An 18,142-nucleotide genomic window follows, 5' to 3' on the forward strand; every position below is an offset into this window, starting at 1 on the left:
AAGGCTGCAAAAATGTAACATGTCGTAATGCCTGTCACATATCTTTCCAGGCCTTTGCAAAGTAGATGTGATTTTGAAAGAACTGCTCCAGGATGCCCACATATTGGGCCGGACTATTCAGTGCTTATGATTTCAATGGAGATTCCCCTGAGAGAGAACTGGGATTACAGGTAAGAAATGTTCTTTCTTTGGAAAGTATACAAATCACATGGAATCTCCAAAAATCAACAATGGATTTAACGCAGCTGTCTTGCTATTGGCATAAAGAGCACTGTTTATCTAGCTGTGAATTGACCGTTTACATATAACTGGGTATTTGTATCGCATTTTATTTTGAATACATGCCTCAGATACTCCATTGTATTTGTTCTTCAGGTTGTGGCAATATAATCACTTTTAAATTTCAATGGGTAATATGTTATGCAGCAACTATTTAGTTATTTTGTTACTGATTGTTTGGGTGGGTTGTGTGCTATTGGCTGCTGATTACCCCTTTCCATTGATCTGCTGGTGATTCCCCATCTTATATTCCATCCCAGTGGCCTGGCTCTGGGTCTCCACAGGTTCGCCTCTGGTTAGCGCCTGTCCCAACGACAGTGCATTACTGAGATGCATTTTTAACATGGACACCCCATCTATGGAAATCGGACACCTGGTCGTTATTTGGAGAATTGGTAAACGGAAGGTGTTAACATATGAGAATGTCTTGACGGTGTATAGGGCAGCAGGAGCTCGATTGAACATGGATGAGCTGATGAAAGGAAACGCTTCCATCATTCTTCCAGAAGTAGACACTGATGACTGCGGGGATTACAGCTGTGAGATCATCTACAGTGGGGAAAAGAAGATTGTTTACATGACCCTCCAAATAGATGGTGAGGTATTTGGATAATAATTTATAGTATTTGTTACACTAAAATGAATGACTTATTCTTGGATACTGTTCTGTTACTTAACTCATTTCTAAGTTTGAATAGCTTTGCATCTGACTGGGCACTAAAGATCAGTAATTCTTTAGTCTGTGTGCCAGTAAAAATTATAAATATGCTGATGGGTGTAATTAACTTTGCCATCGGCTTGCTGGAATGGTACTTGGTGTGGCTCTCTTCTTGTTTCACCACCAAGCAACATAAATTACTTTGAGCAGCTCAACAGCACAAATTAATTTGTTAAATAAAAAGCACTGTTGCACTGAACAGAGCAGCAGCATCTTTCAGTGGAGCAAAGGTGTCATTGTTTTTCAAGTCCTGTCTTTAGTGAACCACTTTTGAGATGGGTAATCTAAACCGGCAGCAAATCCACATATTTGGCACAGGGGGGAGCTATGCAAATAAAGAATTTGTTTTAGAATGTGAAGAAGGTTAGTTGAATGGACTCAGGCTTAGTTGAATTAGTCAAGCTTTAGGATATATAAATATATAATTTTACATTGCACTGTAGCTTCACAGATCCTTCCACCACATAGACAGTTTCAGTTTATCGACCATATCTGGGTCTTTCCTAGGATTTCTGAGTTCAAGGTTTTGATTCAAAGCTTCCGTCCATCTCATTAGCTTACACAGTTTCTACAGCATTCTCATCAATTCGGGGGAGTATAGGGCAAAAGCTTAATAAACTGCTAACCTCCTCTCAGAGTCTCTTTTGATTTCATAGTTTATAAAGTGGCAAGAAGACCCACTCTTCCCTCTTCGTCAGCACTGTTAGAACCGGAGGTCTCTGGTTGGCACAGGTATGCACTTGTGACAAGCAGGGACCCTCAGCTCTACGTCAGGGCAAGGGAACTACCCCTTTGAATAACCCCTGCTCACCCTCTAGGTAGTGTGGCGCGAGCAGACAAGGCTAATCCTCAGGGCAATAGTAAGTTAAGCATTCATGACCACACACAGTAAACCCACTGACCCACCACAAATTGACACCAGTCGTATGTAGATTCAAGCAGGATTATCACAAGATCAGAATAACGTTTAGTACATCTAGGTCACCAGATTACAATAGGCAAACTTAGTCTTTCAATGTTCATTGGTTAGCAAGGTACGATGACAGGGAAATAAGAACGTTGCGGACCCTGGATCCGATATGAACTCGAGACGGAGTTCAAGTGTACCTTGCAGGCGGAAGTCCGAGGCGTTTCAGGCGCGGCTACTTGTGAGGGCGGACCCAGAACGAGGCTGACGGTTTTCCAGAGGATCTCACTGGCTCAATCCCCCTTGAGGAGCGAGGTGGAGGAGCTAGACTGTGGAGGGTTGCGGCGATCCGGGATCGGTACAGCTCACGAGGCGAGGCGCCGTTCAGGCCTGCGGGGCATACTACTTCTTAGCACGCAGGGTCTGACTCGTGGATCTGTGAGGGGCGTCAAGTTCTCGGGCAGACGGGTGCAGCACCAGGCTTCCGGTACCACGGTACGGGGAGGCCTTTCTTGAGGTGCGGCACGAGCCTTGGTATGCAGAAGCGCAAAGCGAGACAGTCGGGTACGTTACGACGTACGGACCGTCCGAGGCTATGAGATGCTCTCCGTGCAGATTCCGTCTGGAGAAGATGAGAGGTGCGAAGCTCGCTCCGTAAGCGGCGAGGTGACAGGAGAGCTGGCATCCCGGCACTGAAGCGGAGAGCGGCTCAGGGATGAGCGGGACTCTCTACGACGGGTCGACCAGGCTCCGAGCTGTCACGACCTGGGAGAGGGCGAAGGCACCTGAGTCACAACTCTAGCGAGGGAATAAGAACTGAGGCCCAACAGCAAACGGGCACAAGCAGATAGAACCCAGTGGTCTTGGGGTTCCGTTCAGGGGGCAAGCTCTTAATCAAGCCCTTGGACATCGTTTCAGGCACAAGTCTACAAAGTCCTATCTGGTCCTTTCCTCTCCGTTCTCAGCAAGGCAACACTGCAGGCCAGTCTTACAGGATACAGACTGGTTTCCGTCCTTCAGCTTCTCTTGGTCCTTCTAGTCAGGCAGAGGTTCGTCGTGGACAAAACTGGATCTGATTTGTAAGGAGCGGAGCTCCTATATTTATACTGCATTTCTTTTGTCTTTGCAGGCCAGGGGGCCTGAGCTTGGTTCAACCTGGTTCTGAAGTACTTTGTTGACAGGACGCTGCCGTCTTCTTTCAGGGTGCAGGGCAGAGACATCAGACGCTCCGCAGGAGGTGGAGCCTGCATTGTGGTGGTGGAGCACAACCCTATTCAGAGTCAAGGACTACTCCGCCCACCCATCCTGGTGTAAGCATCTCATTCACCCTCCTGAGCACCCGACTATCCCCCAGGAATCTCCCAGCCCAGTCACTCACACAAACCCAGACAGCAGATACACATCCTGGCAGAGGCGGGCTGAACAGTTAGGCGAGCAAAGGCTAACTTTCTAAAAGTAGCAGTTGCAAACACAGGATATTAAAATAAACCTTACTAAAGGAAGTATTTTATTATTCTGAGTTCAGGCATACTAAACTCGATCTGCTACCGTGTTCCCTGAGCCTGCCGGGACTATAGCGTGTAATAGCTCCGACAGCTCATCTGGCCTAAGAGAACCGGTAGCCCTTCAATAGTGAAGAACGAGAAAGGGCGGTAATTCACTACTAGGACATGCCACACTCTAGGCTTGTCCTACCTTACGCTTACAATGAACCCTGCCCGTAGGCCTACCATAGGGGTGGCTGATATGAAGGTGAGGGAAGGTTCTGGGATGGGAAAGTGTGGGCACTTGCACAGTCAGCGTGACAGTGCGGGACTGTACGCGGGGTCAGCAATGGGGGACCCGAGACATATCTGGCGAGGCCGCTTCTGTGGGTGGCACAACCAGCGCTGCAGGCCCACTAGCGGCATTTGTATCTACAAGCCCCGGCACGCCTCGTGCACTTTACTGGGGACTGATAGTAAACCAAATAATCCCATCGTGGAAATCAATCGTACATACACTTTACATTGGGAGCACTTGCACTGCGGCACGGATTGGCCGTGGCGCAGTGCCCTGAGCATCGAACACCAGCAAAAACATCTGAGGCACATCAGCAAAAAGTGGAAGGGAGACTCACGCCAAGGTGCCAGGTCTAACACGTGTCCCTTCCAGCTGAAAGGTGAGGAGAACTACCCTACCCCAGGGAGTTCTCCGTCACTAAGGCGGAAAAACCTTGACAGACCGTCAGCGTTGGCGTGGTCTATGCCAGGGCGGTGTTCCACCGTAAAGTCCATACTCTGTAGAGAAATGGACCACCTCAACAGTTTCGGGTTCTCACCCCTCATTTGCATCAACCATCTGAGGGGCCTGTGGTCCGTCTGAACTCGGAAGTGAGACCCAAACAAGTAGGGTCTTAGCTTCTTCAGGGCCCAGACCACAGCAAAAGCTTCTCGCTCAATTGCACTCCACTTCTGTTCCTGTGGAAGTAACCTTCGACTGATGAAGGCCACAGGGTGATCCCAGCCCTCCTCAGTCGTCCGTGAAAGGACAGCCCCTATCCCATGCTCTGAAGCGTTTATCTGCAAATAAGCTCTTTGGAGAAATCAGAAGCCAGGAGCACGGGCGCCGTGCACATGGCCTTCTTCAGGGTGTCGAATGCTTCCTGACAGGCGTCGGTCCAGATCACTTTCCGAGGCTGCTTCTTCGAAGTCAGCTCCGTCAAGGGGGCAACGATGGTGCCTTATCCCTTGACAAACTTCCTGTAATACCCGGTGAGTCCGAGGAAGGCCCTCACCTCCGTTTGGGTCTTGGGGGCTTCCCAAGCCAGGATGGTCTGAACTTTGGGCTGAAGGGGCGCCAACTGGCCACTCCCAAATTGATGTCCCAAATACACCACTGAACCCTGCCCGATCTGGCACTTGCTTGCCTTGATCGTGAGGCCTGCCTTGCGCAGAGCCGCCAACACTTCCCAAAGGTGCCGCAAGTGTTCCTTCCACGTTCCGCTGAACACTGCGATGTCGTCCAGGTAGGCGTCACTGAACGCGTCCTGTCCGACCAACACCTGGTTGACCAACCTCTGGAAGGTGGCAGGGGCATTTTTCATCCCGAAGGGCATGACCCGGAATTGGTATTGCCCATCTGGGGTTGAAAACGCTGACCTCTCTTTGGCCCCTTCGGTTAAGACAATCTGTACTGAGGTACCGGGCAGCTCCCAACCGATCGATGAGCTCATCAGCTCTGGGGATGGGGTGCACGTCAGTCTTCGTGACCGAATTGAGTCCTCGATAGTCCACAGAAAACCGGAGTTCAGGTATGGCTCCCGGCGTCGCAGCCTTCGGGACCAAGACCACTGGGTTGGCCCAAGGACTGCTGGAGGACTCAATCACCCCAAGAGCAAACATCTTTGAGACTTCCTCCTTGATGCAAGCTCGTACCTTGTCAGTCACGCGGTAAGCCTTATGCTTCACCGGTAAGCTGTCTCCCGTGTCCGCATCATGGACGCACCAGTCTGTGACACCAGGAACCAGGGAGAACAAGTCAGAGAATTGCCCCAGCAGCTGGCGGCAATCACTCTGCTGCTCAGGGGTCAGGGAGGGTGAGAGGTTAACTCCATCCACTGACCCATCTCGCTCGGAGGCCACCAAGAGGTCCAGAAAAGGCTCAGTCTCCTCCTCCATCCCATCATCGGTTGCCAACAGCATGCCCACTTCGGACCTCTCCAAGTGGGGCTTAAGGCGGTTAACATGTAGGACCCTCAAAGGGTTCCTGGGAGTTTGCAAGTTCACCAGGTAGGTGACAGGACTCTTGCGCTCCACAACCTCAAATGGACCCGTCCACTTATCCTGAAGTGCACAGTGCTCCACTGGGGCCAAGAGCCACACCTTTTGTCCAAGCTGAAGCTCTAACAGAGTGGCATTCTGATCATACCATCGCTTCATTTCCTCCTGGCTGGCTTCCAGGTTTGCCTCAGCAAGTTGCCTGAATCGCCTGGTCTGGTTTTGGAAGGCCAGCATGTAGCTATATACATTCTGGGGAGGTTTCCTTGGAGATTGCTCCCAGCCTTCCATAACCAGACTCAGAGGTCCTCGCACCGGGTGACCGTACAGAAGCTCGAAGGGACTGAACCCGAGCGACTTCTGTGGCACCTCTCGGTACGCAAACAGTAGACATGGTAAGAGGACATCCCACTTATGCCTCATTGGTCCTTCTAGGCCCATAATCATGCCTTTCAGGGTTCGGTTGAATCTCTCAACCAACCCGTTTCCTTTGGGGTGGTAAGGGGTGGTGAACTTGTACGTTACACCACACTCTTGCCAAAGGGACTTCATATATTTCGATCTGAAGTTGGTGCCCCTGTCAAACACCACCTCTAGGAGGAATCCTACTCGAGAGAAAATTCCCATCAGTGCTCGTCCCACCACGGTGGCCGTCATTGTCCTCAGAGGGATGGCTTCAGGGTACCGGGTGGCATGATCCACCAAGACCAGGACAAACCTGTTGCCCATGGCCGTCTTGGGGTCCAGAGGCACCACAATGTCAATTCCCACTCGCTGGAATGGGGTACTGACGACGGGGAACGGTTGGAGGGGAGCCTTGTTCTTCCCTCCACACTTACCACTTGCCTGGCAAGTCTGGCAAGTTCTGCAGTGAGCATCTGAGCTCCGGTGCATCTGGGGCCAGTAAAAGGGGGTGACAAGCCTGTCTTAGGTCTTGTCCATCCCCAGATGTCCAGAGGTGGAGGAGCTAGACTGTGGAGGGTTGCGGCGATCCGGGACCGGTACAGCTCACGGGGCTAGGGCCGCTCAGGCCTGCGGGGCGTACTACTTCTTAGTACGCTAGGTCTGACTCGTGGATCTGTGAGGGGCGTCAAGTTCTCGGGCAGACGGGTGCAGCACCAGGCGCCCGGTACCACGTTACGGGGAAGGTCTTTCTTGAGGTGCGGCACGAGCCTTGGTATGCAGGAGCGCAAAGCGAGACAGTCGGGTACGTTACGACGTACAGACTGTATGAGGCTATGAGATGCTCTCCGTGCAGATTCCGGCTGGAGAAGATGAGAGGTGCGAAGCTCGCTCCGTAAGCGGCGAGGTAACAGGAGAGCAGGCGGCCCGGCACTGAAGCGGAGAGTGGCTTAGGGATGAGCGGGACTCTCTACGGCGGGGCAACCAGGCTCCGAGCTGTCACGACATGGGAGAGGGCGAAGGCACCCGAGTCACAACTCTGGCGAGGGAATAAGAACTGAGGCCCAACAGCAAACGGGCACAAGCAGATAGAACCCAATGGTCCTGGGGTTCCGTTCAGGGGGCAAGCTCTCGATCAAGCCCTTGGAGATCGTTTCAGGCACAAGTCTGCAAAGTCCTATCTGGTCCTGATGAAAGGTTTTAAAAAGTGATCTACACATTTTTTGAGATGGGTTCCATCAGAGACTCACATCCCAAGCCTATTGGTCTTCCTGGTGGTTTGGGTTCATTCTTATGCACTTTTGGTAGCGCATAAAAAAATCGGCATCCTAGGATGTTTATTCTGTAGGTAGTCATATTCTTTTTTACCAAAAAATCCTTCTTGATAGCCTGCTTTTAGAATGTTGAACAGTTTTCCTTGTAATGCCCATGTTGGATCTTTGGCTACTTTTCTTTAGCATTCTTGGTCACAGAGCTGTCTCATAACTTCACAACATAACATACCACAATGGAGACCCCTTTGTGCGCCTGTTTTATTGTTATTGACGGATCATTCTTTAAGTCAATAAGGGCATTTTTTGTGCCTTTGATATGTTCTGTTTTATATCTTTTTTTCTTTTTCTCCATCGCCACGATTGCGGACAACACAGTTCTTTCGAAGGTGACTACTTCCTTAGGCACTTTTGTTGATGGTGGGCAGAGAGTAGATTTTTTCTTTAATCCAGTGGCTTCCAGACTGTTCATAAATGGATTTTCAGTAAAGTAGGTTTTTAGGCGGATTTTGCAGAAAAACTCAATTGACTGGGATTTCATTTTGTCTGTGTTTATTGTTGGCACGAAGGATAATCCCTTTTCTAAAATACTTATCTCCGTATTTGTCAAGATTTTGTCAGATAAATTGTAGATGGGAAAAGCTTTTAGTTCTTGTCATTCTGTCACCTTGTTGACTTCTCCCATGGTAAAAAAGAGGGCTGCTGTTGTTGATAGTTTCCCCGTCAGTTGATGTTAGAGCGGCCTTTGTTACTTTCTGCCTCTCTCCCACTTGAGGACGACGATGTTTCAGAAAATGAGATGAAGTTGTTTTTTGATCTCCCTTGATATTCAGGAAGGAACCTACGCACTTCAGCTCTTGATTAAAAATCCATCTGTAAGTAAGGGTAGACTTTGACCAAAGAAAAAATCTTTTTATCTTTTTCAAATTTTCTCCCTTTTTGATTTACAGTATAATCTTTAAATTCGAAAATCTCCTTTTCTACTTTCTCCTGCAGTGCTTTGGAATCTGTGATGGTTTGATTTCTTCTAATTTCTAGTTCCAATTCAGCAATCTCTTCCAGTTGCTGTTTGGTCCTCTGTGCAGTTTCGACAGTCAGGACCATCGGATCTCTACTGCATTTCGTCTCAATGTAGCTATAGCCTTTCTCATACAAAGGATCGTCTGTGAAAATCACAGGGACATTACATATTTGTAGACCACCGGGGATGGTTCCTTCTTTTAAATGTTCTACTAGGAAATGGCCATTAATATCTGTCCTAATCTGTTTTTTTCTTTAATCTGAGAAGTTTTTCTGATTTGCTTTGGATTTTTGCAGAGGCACTCAAAGAGGCCAAGGCAAAAAGAGGGGGGGGCATTGATTAATTTTTGAATAAGGTCCTCACTGTAAGCAAATGTATCGCGTTGTGACATAATCAAAAAAAAAATACAAAAACAAACCCTACTACAGTAAAACACACCCCTTTGTCACTACACCTCTATTTTCACAAATATACACTTGTGTCTCAACACACAACCTACAACAAATACAAGCACAAAAAACGCGGTTTAAAATTCCGCTCCAGAATCACTTCTTATCACTTCGGGACAGCTTCATTGTTTTCCCAACCTCGTGGGTGTGCAGTCGCAAAAAATGACAGAGAAACAAAGAAGAGTTTGGGCTCTCATCAGTACGGCTGAGCCCAATTCAAACCAAAAACCAACAAAACGCCAATACTGATGCTTAATTCTCAAACTACAATGTGTCCATTGAAATGAAACAATGTCATCAAGTACCTCTTTTTTGTATGATTTAATCAAAAGTCTTTTGAAACGCTCACATATATAATTCACAGACAATTGCATCCATTAAAAAAAATTAGGAAACACCAAGCTCCCTTCACCCACCAAAATCTATTTAGAACATCATTTCACCCACAGCAGCTTCTCATTCACACCCCATCAATACATCCATCTCTTCCAGTCATCTCAGTCATCCACTCAATTCACTCTCCATACGTGCTATCTTTCTTACTACCTGGAGCTAAATGTTTTTAGAACATGTAGCTCTCGTACAGTAAGGCTCGGAAGTCACCATGGCATTGTCCATTACTGTAAGGGCTCGTGTATGCCTCACAATGAGCAGCTAAGGGCTGACACCAGTAAAAGCAGAAGGAGTATCAACTAGCTTTTAGATGAAGGTGTGTTTTCATGATTGCTGAGGCAAACTGTCTAGGGAGAACAGATCATTCAGCCAGGGGTAGTTGCAAACCGACTGGACTCCTAAGTATCAAAGCTAGAAACTTCTGCATATTTTTTAAGGACATCATATCTATAAATGTAGGGGCAATTGAGTTGCATATCTTCAGAGGCAAATGAGAGTGGCAAAAGAAGCTGCAGACTAAAGGTTCTCTTGCGGCATGGGCAATAGCATGCATTTGTACAGGTATACAGTAGTTAGGAATGTACAAGGAGGACCGCAAGCAGTGCAAAAAGATGTTTCACCAACTTGAGAGGATGAAAGGTCAGCAATTTTCGGAGTGATAAAGCTCCTAGGAGGATAGAACTTATGTGGGCGCAAGCAACAAAGCTTCCAACACATTTTAAATAAATGGTGTGCAAGATATATTCCCAAGAGTCAGAAGAAAGAAAAATCTAGAGACAAATGGTGAACACATAGACAGCTTTAGTTTAAACAAATGCAGGGCTTTGCTAAACATACTGTAAGAAATCCACATCAAGTTTGTGGTGATTTTTACTGCTATGACGTTTGAGTAAGAATCTCCAGGAACAAATAAAATACCCATCTTGCAATAAGCAGCCCAGTCCTCTGACAATGTAAGTGCAACACAAATTTAAAAACGTTCAGGCTCTATGGAAAAAGGGTTTCTAGTGTCAAATAAAGTGGATGTAGTGTCTGTAAAGTTAGTGAGGCAATTGGATCCATTCTTTCATGAGCTAGTATCCAGTGCTTATGATTAAGGCTGCAGATTTTTGCGATAAACCTGTCATGCCAGGTTACTACAATGGAATCTGATGTTCTAGAACTCTGCTGTGCTGGGGCACCCTAAGGGTCACAGCATGGCTGTTGGACCCGTCTGCTTCTGAAAGTCCCCTCACCAATAGGATTTCTTTTGTTCCCCTCAACCTCCCAAAATTTGTCGCTTTTTGTTTGTCTACCAGGACCTTTTTGTGTGTTGTTTCATGGGGCTAGGTGTTCCTTGACACCCAGTTGCTCACAAGGTTTCTGGCACCTATGTACAAGGCGCCTGGCGAAACCTGTGGACATGAAAACTGAGGTTGGCAACCTGTGTGTGTTTAACCTTAAAATGGTGGACACATGTTTACCTCATGTGAGTGACTCCCATTGGAGCCTCCGTGAACCCTGACCTTTTGAGGTTGGCGCGCTTTCCTGACAGTAATTTCATAACTTTCCTCAGGTACACAAAATGGCTGCTCCAGAGCCCCAGTACGGTGAGTCTGAGTGACCAAAAGACACCTCAAAAGTGCCATGCCATTGACACAGCCAGGGAAGGTTCTAGAACCTTCTAGCTCGTGCCAGTACCTCAGGGCACTGGCTATAAAAAGCCCAGTCCCTGGCAGCCATTTTAGATGTAATTCAGATTCCAGACTTGACCCCAGAGTGACACCTGCCCTGCTGACCCCCGAGGTGGCTGAGAGCACAGGCAGTAGAGTGGCAAGGGTTAATAGCCTGATTCCTGACTGGCGTTCCAGACAGGCGTGTTCCAGTAACCTTGCGCCTACAGCGCCTGCCCAGCTAGTGCCTCATTGCCCCAAAAGACTGTGGCCCAGTTTATGTGCCTTCCCCCCCCCCGGTGGCGAAATCGTGAAGAAAAGGCGAGTCGCGACCTTCCACAGTGCCCCCTTCGTGAATAGCGCCTATCACGGGGGACTCGGACGTCTCCGAGCCCCACCGGCATTGCACGCTTCCTGGTTGTGCAGTGATCGAAGGTGAGGTGGTGCGCCGGGGCGGGGAGAGGCCGGCCTTCATTGGGCGGGATTAGCGTCCCTGCCCTTTCCCAGAGACCCGGGAAACTGTCGCTGTGGGCGGGACCAGCCCCCGTATGAGGAAGTCGGAGGGAGGTCCGTGAAGCCCCTGAGAACCCTGATGCTGGCGTAGGAAGTGCTGGCCCCGACTGAATCGCTATTTGATTGCAGCCGTAGTGAGGTGTGTCGTTTCCCCTGGAGGGGTGCTGCGTGATCAATGAACTGTGCACCGGCGTTGATCTGAGCGAGCACTGAGACTGAGTGACCCCGCTGGCAGCCGTTCGTTCATCTACTGACTTCGAACTGTGCTACCCTGGTGCCTGCGATATTGCCGTAGGCTCAAGCAAACTACACGGCAAGCGGACATCCTTCCCCAGTGGCAGCGGAGGGCCAAATGTCATATTTACAGTGTTTCCTTGTCTTTAGGTACACGCGCATGGGCCCCGCGTGAACAGAAAAGAGTCCCCAGTGTACCGTGAATCCAGAGAAGCCCGCATGCATTCCCCATGATTCCACAAGTACTGTTATCCTTTTCAAAGTGGGTTTATCTTGCAAATGTAAACTTCCTGATTTATGTAATTGGTGGCAGCGATACCAGAATGAAAATGTGGTTATGCATTTAAATGAACCAGGCTTTATTATTTCATGTAATGGTGATATATAAACCTGATATTTATTTTATTTATTGATAGAGCTATTCCTAATATTTATGCAACACCAGTGTTCCTGAAGTCCTATTTACTGTATTTATTCTCAACCTGAATCCCAGAGTGCTGTAAAAAATGAAATGTGAATGTGCTTCCCCAATTGATCCCTATTTACAGCAGAGAACTTTTATATAAAGGAATCGTATTTTTCTACAGCAGTGGTGTGGTGTCCTTCTTTTTGGAGTGACTGTGCAGGGGGTTATTATTGGGTCAGAGCCGGCTTAGCACTACAGCCTTCACTGCCTTGACACTTGAGCCAAACTACCCCCTTTGTGCTGGGCTTGCCCATCGCAGGTCCAACATAAAATTGGTGCTCAGCAGGTGGGATTGCGAGCCGTGCTTGTTCTGTACCCCATAATAATTCAGTGTGCGTCACAGGTACACACCCAGAGTTTTCTCCCAGTGGCCCTCTGATTTAACATTTTGTTTTTTCCAAATTCTCTTCTGGAGGTGGGTGGAGGTGACCCTCAGAGTCTCATATTCTTATAACCTACTTCGTGGTGGTTGTCCACACTTTTCACTGACAGGATGGAATTCGAAATGTCAGAGCTGGAGACCTATACTGTGGCACAGCTCAAGGATTTCTGTCAGGAAAGGGGAGTGTTCGTTAGGCGAGGGGCCAAAAGAGAGGAGCTCCGTACTAGTCTGCGAGCCTGGGTGGAAGCACACCCGGAGGGAATGGTAGAGGAGGAGGAGTCAGACAGAGGTACTGTCATTGAGGGAACTGCGGAATGTCCCCTGGGGGTGGGTGAGATGTCAATCAGCCCCAAGGTAGCCTCACAGGAAGGCAGCAGTGTATCCTCAAGAGGGTTGTCAGAGACCGAGTTAGCCGATAGGAGAGAGGAGAGACAGTTCAGATGGTAGTTGGCCAAGCTGGAGATGGAAGATAGGAGAGAAGGGAGGAGGATGGAACATGAGCTCAAGCTACGAGAGCTCGACCTCCGGGCCCGTACCATCACTCCGGGGGGTGTCGAGTCAAAGGAATTTGTCAGGGAGCCCAGGCCTCATTTACCCAAAGACGTGGTCGCCAGTTATACCGCTGGAGACGACATAGCCAAGTGGCTGACCGCCTATGAGGTCTCCTTTAAGAGCCCAAGGGATCCATGAGAAGCATTGGGGTGGTGGATTATACCGGTACATGCCTCCGACAGGTAGGGATGCCCTATTGGCCCTAGACCAGGAGGAGCAGGTAGATTATCCCGCCATGAAGGTGGCGCTCATCAGAAAGTTTGGGTTGACCCCAGAGAAATACCCACAGAGGTTTAGGGGCAGCCACAAACTGAGCTCACAGAATTGGGTTGACTTCCTGGATTATGCCAAGAAAGCCCTAGACGGGTGGGTCCAAGGTAGTGAGGTGGAAGACTATCGAGGGTTGTACGACCTAATACTCAAGGAACATCTACTCGAGAAATGTCTTCCCGAACTGAGGCAACACCTGGTAGACAGCAAACTTACTTGCCCCCGTAAGCTTGCTGAGGAGGCGGACATTTGGACCAGTACCCGAGTGTCCACGAGGGGGATGGGAGGAGATTCTCAGAAGTCCGGACAGGGCTCTCCCCAGAAGAAAGAGGGGGGAGATAACAAGAAACAGGAGTTCTCCAAAGGCCCCCAAAATAACTTTAAGGGGAAAAGCTTATTTTCCAAATCTAAAGCTAACCCGCAGAAGAACCCTAATCCTGGCCAGAGTCAGCAGCCAAGGGTTATCCATTGCTTTGAGTGTGGTGGTGTTGGACATTATAAGGGAGACGTGAAATGCCCCAAGAGACCACCCCCTCCCACTGGAGGAAAGGCCTTGGGAGTCGCTAGTGTAGCACTCGGGGAGGAGATGCCCTTAGTTAAGGGGAGGGAGTGGGCGGGTGTCACCTTAGTGTCCCTGGGTGATCGGGAGATGGTTCCTAAGATCCAGGTGCCCTCCAATACTACCAAGTATGGGCAATGGGTCACCATCAATGGCCATAGAGGGGAAGCTCTGAGAGCCAGTATGACTATAGTTAGGAGTCATCTGGTGTCCTCAGAGCAAGTGATTCCAGGCGTACTTCATCCAGCCTCGATGGCTGACGGCAGAATGAGCCACTATTCCGTGGCCGAGGTTCCCTTTGAGTGGGGAGGGGTTGCAGGTTCACTTCGAGTTGCCGTAAGCCCCGCCGTGCCAGTCGATTGTTTGCTGGGCAATGATATGGAGCACAATGCTTGGAAGGAGGTGGAATACCGGACTCATTCTGAGATGCTGGGTACACCTGACTGAGCCTGTGTGAGTACCAGGTCTGCGGCTGCTCGAGAGGAGAAGTCGCATGGGTTGGAGCCTGGAACAATGGCCCACCCAGCTGCCGATGAGGGAGCATCTCGAGGACAGGAGGACCCTGCCTCGATGTCCGTGCCCCGTGAGACGGATAGGCCACCGGAGGAGGTGGACCCGGAGTCCGCGGAGGAGGACATGGTTCCGTTGGAGGTTCTGCCTATCCCCGCTGTGTGGCGAGTGGAGGGAGGACCATCCAGGGAGGAACTGAGCAAGGGACAGAGGGAATATCCCACCCTCGAGGGTCTGAGGCAACAGGCTGAAGCCCAGGCAGCAGGTAACGAGTCTGGGAACTATCGTGTTTACTGGGAGGATGGTCTCCTCTACAGTGAACCCAGGGCGCCAGTGCACGGATTGTCACGGGCCCTGGTAGTCCCACAGTGTTACCGAGCCTTCCTATTAGAGTTGGCTCACGAAATTCCCTTGGCAGGACACTTGGGTCAGGACAAGACCTTTGCACGGCTTGTCCCCCACTTTTATTGGCCTCAAATGAGGGTGGCGTCCGACACATACTGTCGGTCGTGCGTGTCATGCCAAGCTAGTGGGAAAACAGGGATGAAGCTGAAGGCTCCCCTGGAACCACTTCCAGTCGTTGGCACCCCCTTTGAAAGGGTGGGCATCGACATTGCTGGGCTCCTAGATCCACCGACATCATCCGGTCACAGGTTTATCCTGGTACTGGTGGATCACGCCACAAGGTATCCAGAGGCAATACCTCTGAGAACCATTACTGCACCGGTAGTGGCGAAGGCCCTGATGGGGATCTTTACCCGAGTGGGATTCCCCAAAGAAGTTGTGTCTGACAGGGGGACCAACTTCATGTCAGCGTATATGCGGGCAATGTGGAAGGAGTGTGGAGTGACCTACCGGTTCACCACTCCTTATCACCCACAGGCCAATGGTCTTGTGGAAAGGTTCAATCAAACCTTGAAGGGTATGATTAGAAGTCTACCCGAGAGCCTGCGGAGGAAATGGGACGTCCTCCTACCCTGTTTGCTATTTTCCTACAGGGAAGTGCTGCAGAAGGGAGTGGGTTTCAGCCCCTTCGAGCTTTTGTATGGGCACCCTGTACGTGGACCTCTCAGCCTGGTGCGGGACTCCTGGGAAAAGTCTCCCCGGAAAGTTCCCCAGGATGTGGTGAGCTACATGCTGGCCTTCCGGAGCCAAATGGCTAAGTTGTGGAAGCAGGCTTCTGACAACTTGGAAGCCAGCCAGGCAGTTATGAAAGCGTGGTATGACCACAACGCTCACCCAGTGGAGTTGGAGCCTGGACAGAAGGTGTGGGTGATGGAGCCTGGAGAGCTGAGAGCCCTCCAGGACCGCTGGACAGGCCCCTATGAGGTGTTGGAGAAGATGGGCAAGGCTACCTATCTGGTGGACGTGAAGACCCCTCGGCATCCGCATCGGGTGTTACATGCCAACCGCCTCAAGCCCCACTACGAGAGGCCCAAAGTCATGCTGGTGATGGTCACTGACGGATCGGAGGAAAAGAACACTGAGCCTCTCCTCGACCTTTTTGCGTCTCAAGAGAAGGATGGGACGGTGGAGGGAGTGAAACTCTCGCCATCTCTGACTCCTGAGCAGCAGGAGGAATGTCGCCAGGTCTTGGGGTAATTCGCTCCTCTGTTCTCCCTTGTTCCGGGTAAGACCCATCTGTGTACCCATGATGTGGACACGGGAGACAGCCCATCTGTGAAGTCCAAGTCTTACCGGCTGTCCGACAAGGTGAGGGCCAGCATCCAAAGCGAAGTAGCTAAGATGCTGGAGCTAGGAGTCATCGAACCCTCAAGTAGCCCTTGGTCCAGCCCGGTGGTTTTGGTGCCCAAAGCTGCTCCACCTGGCACCACACCAGAATTGCGATTCTGTGTGGACTACCGAGGACTAAATTCGGTAACCAAGACCGATGCTCATCCGATCCCTCGGGCGGATGAATTGATTGACCGGTTGGGAGCTGCCCACTATCTCAGTACCATTGACCTCACTGCAGGGTACTGGCAGATTCCCATGACTGATGGAGCCAAGGAAAGGTCAGCCTTCTCCACGCCTGATGGACACTACCAGTTCTGCGTTATGCCCTTTGGGCTCAAGAACGCTCCTGCCACTTTTCAGCGGCTGGTGAACACGATCCTCACCGGGATGGAGCCATTCTCTGCTGCCTACTTGGATGACATAGCTGTCTTCAGTAGCAGTTGGGAGGATCACTTGCAGCACTTGCGAGCCATTCTCCAGGCCCTGGAGCAGGCTGGCTTGATGATCAAGGCCAGCAAATGTCAGATTGGGCAGGGGTCGGTAGTGTACTTAGGTCACTTGGTGGGCAGGGGAAAGGTGCAACCCCTTCAGGCGAAGATTGAGGCAATCATGGCCTTGAAACACCCCAAGACCCAGACTGAGGTCCAAGCCTTCCTGGGCCTCACAGGTTACTACAGACGGTTCGTGAAGGGGTATGGCACTATCGTGGCACCCCTTACAGAACTCACGGCCAAGAAGCAACCCAGGAGAGTCATCTGGACGGAGGTTTGCCAGCGAGCCTTCGACACTCTGAAACAAGCATTGTGTAAAGCTCCAGTCCTGAAGGCTCCAGATTTTTCAAAAGAGTTCATTGTCCAGACAGATGCATCCGATATTGGCATTGGGGCGGTGTTATCGCAACTCAATGATGAGGGTCTGGATCAACCCGTGGTCTTTTTGTCACGGAGACTGCTTCCCCGGGAACAGAGGTGGAGTACCATTGAGCAGGAAGCCTTTGCGGTGGTCTGGGCACTGAAGAAGCTGCGACCATACTTGTTTGGTTCGCACTTCCTTGTTCAGACAGACCACCGACCCCTTCGCTGGCTCATGCAGATGAAGGGGGAAAACCCCAAACTGTTGAGGTGGTCTATCTCCCTACAGGGATTGGACTTTCGGGTTGAACATCGGCCCGGAGTTGACCACGCCAAAGCAGACGGTCTCTCCAGGTATTTCCGCCTTAGTGTTGAGGACTCCCAAGGGGTTGGGTAGTTCTCCCCACTTTCGGCTGGGGGGTACGCTTGTTGGACCCGTCTGCTTCTGAGAGTCCCCTCACCAATAGGATTTCTTTTGTTCCCCTCAACCTCCCAAAATTTTTCGCTTTTTATTTGTCTACCAGGACCTTTTTGTGTGTTGTTTCATGGGGCTAGGTGTTCCTTGACACCCAGTTGCTCACAAGGTTTCTGGCACCTATGTACAAGGCGCCTGGCGAAACCTGTGAACATGAAAACTGAGGTTGGCAACCTGTGTGTGTTTAACCTTAAAATGTCAAGTCAAGTCAAGTCAAGCCAAGATATTTATATAGCGCACTACATACCCAGAGGGTCTCAAGGCGCTTGAAGGAGGGTGGGGAATTACTTGTCGAATATCCACGTTTTAAGTTGCTTTCTGAATGCAAGGTGGTTCTGAGTAAGGCGAAGGTGAGTGGGAAGTGAGTTCCAGGTTTTAGCTGCCAGGTAAGAGAAGGATCTACCTCCCATGGTGGTTTTGTTGATGAGAGGTACAGTGGCAAGGGCTTGGTTGGAGGATCGTAGCTGGCGGGAGGGGGTGTAGAAGGACAGTCGTGTGTTGAGGCATTCAGGTCCAATTTCGTAAAGTGCTTTGTGTGCGTGAGTTAGGAGGCGGAAAGTGATCCTCTTATTGACGGGGAGCCAGTGGAGGTTTTTCAGGTGACCAGAGATGTGTTCTTTGCGCGGGATGTCTAATATGAGCCTGGCTGAAGCGTTCTGAATGCGTTGGAGTTTTTTCTGGAGTTTAGCGGTGGTACCGGCGTATAGGGTGTTTCCGTAGTCCAGGCGGCTCGTGACCAGAGC

General features: G+C 50.1%; 1 protein-coding gene across 1 annotated transcript in view; it reads left to right on the forward strand.

Annotated features, from left to right (window-relative positions):
* The window catches only part of LOC147705939 (uncharacterized), a 460,133-nt gene that overhangs the window by 4,686 nt on the left and 437,305 nt on the right, over nt 1-18,142 (forward strand). Inside the window, exon 2 of the mRNA XM_086929578.1 lies at nt 540-875. Coding sequence (XP_086785704.1) covers nt 540-875 — 336 coding nt within the window. The remainder of the gene's footprint in view (nt 1-539; nt 876-18,142) is intronic.

This window comes from Lissotriton vulgaris, chromosome 7 (genome assembly GCF_964263255.1).
Source record: "Lissotriton vulgaris chromosome 7, aLisVul1.2, whole genome shotgun sequence".
NCBI classification, from domain to species: domain Eukaryota; kingdom Metazoa; phylum Chordata; class Amphibia; order Caudata; family Salamandridae; genus Lissotriton; species Lissotriton vulgaris.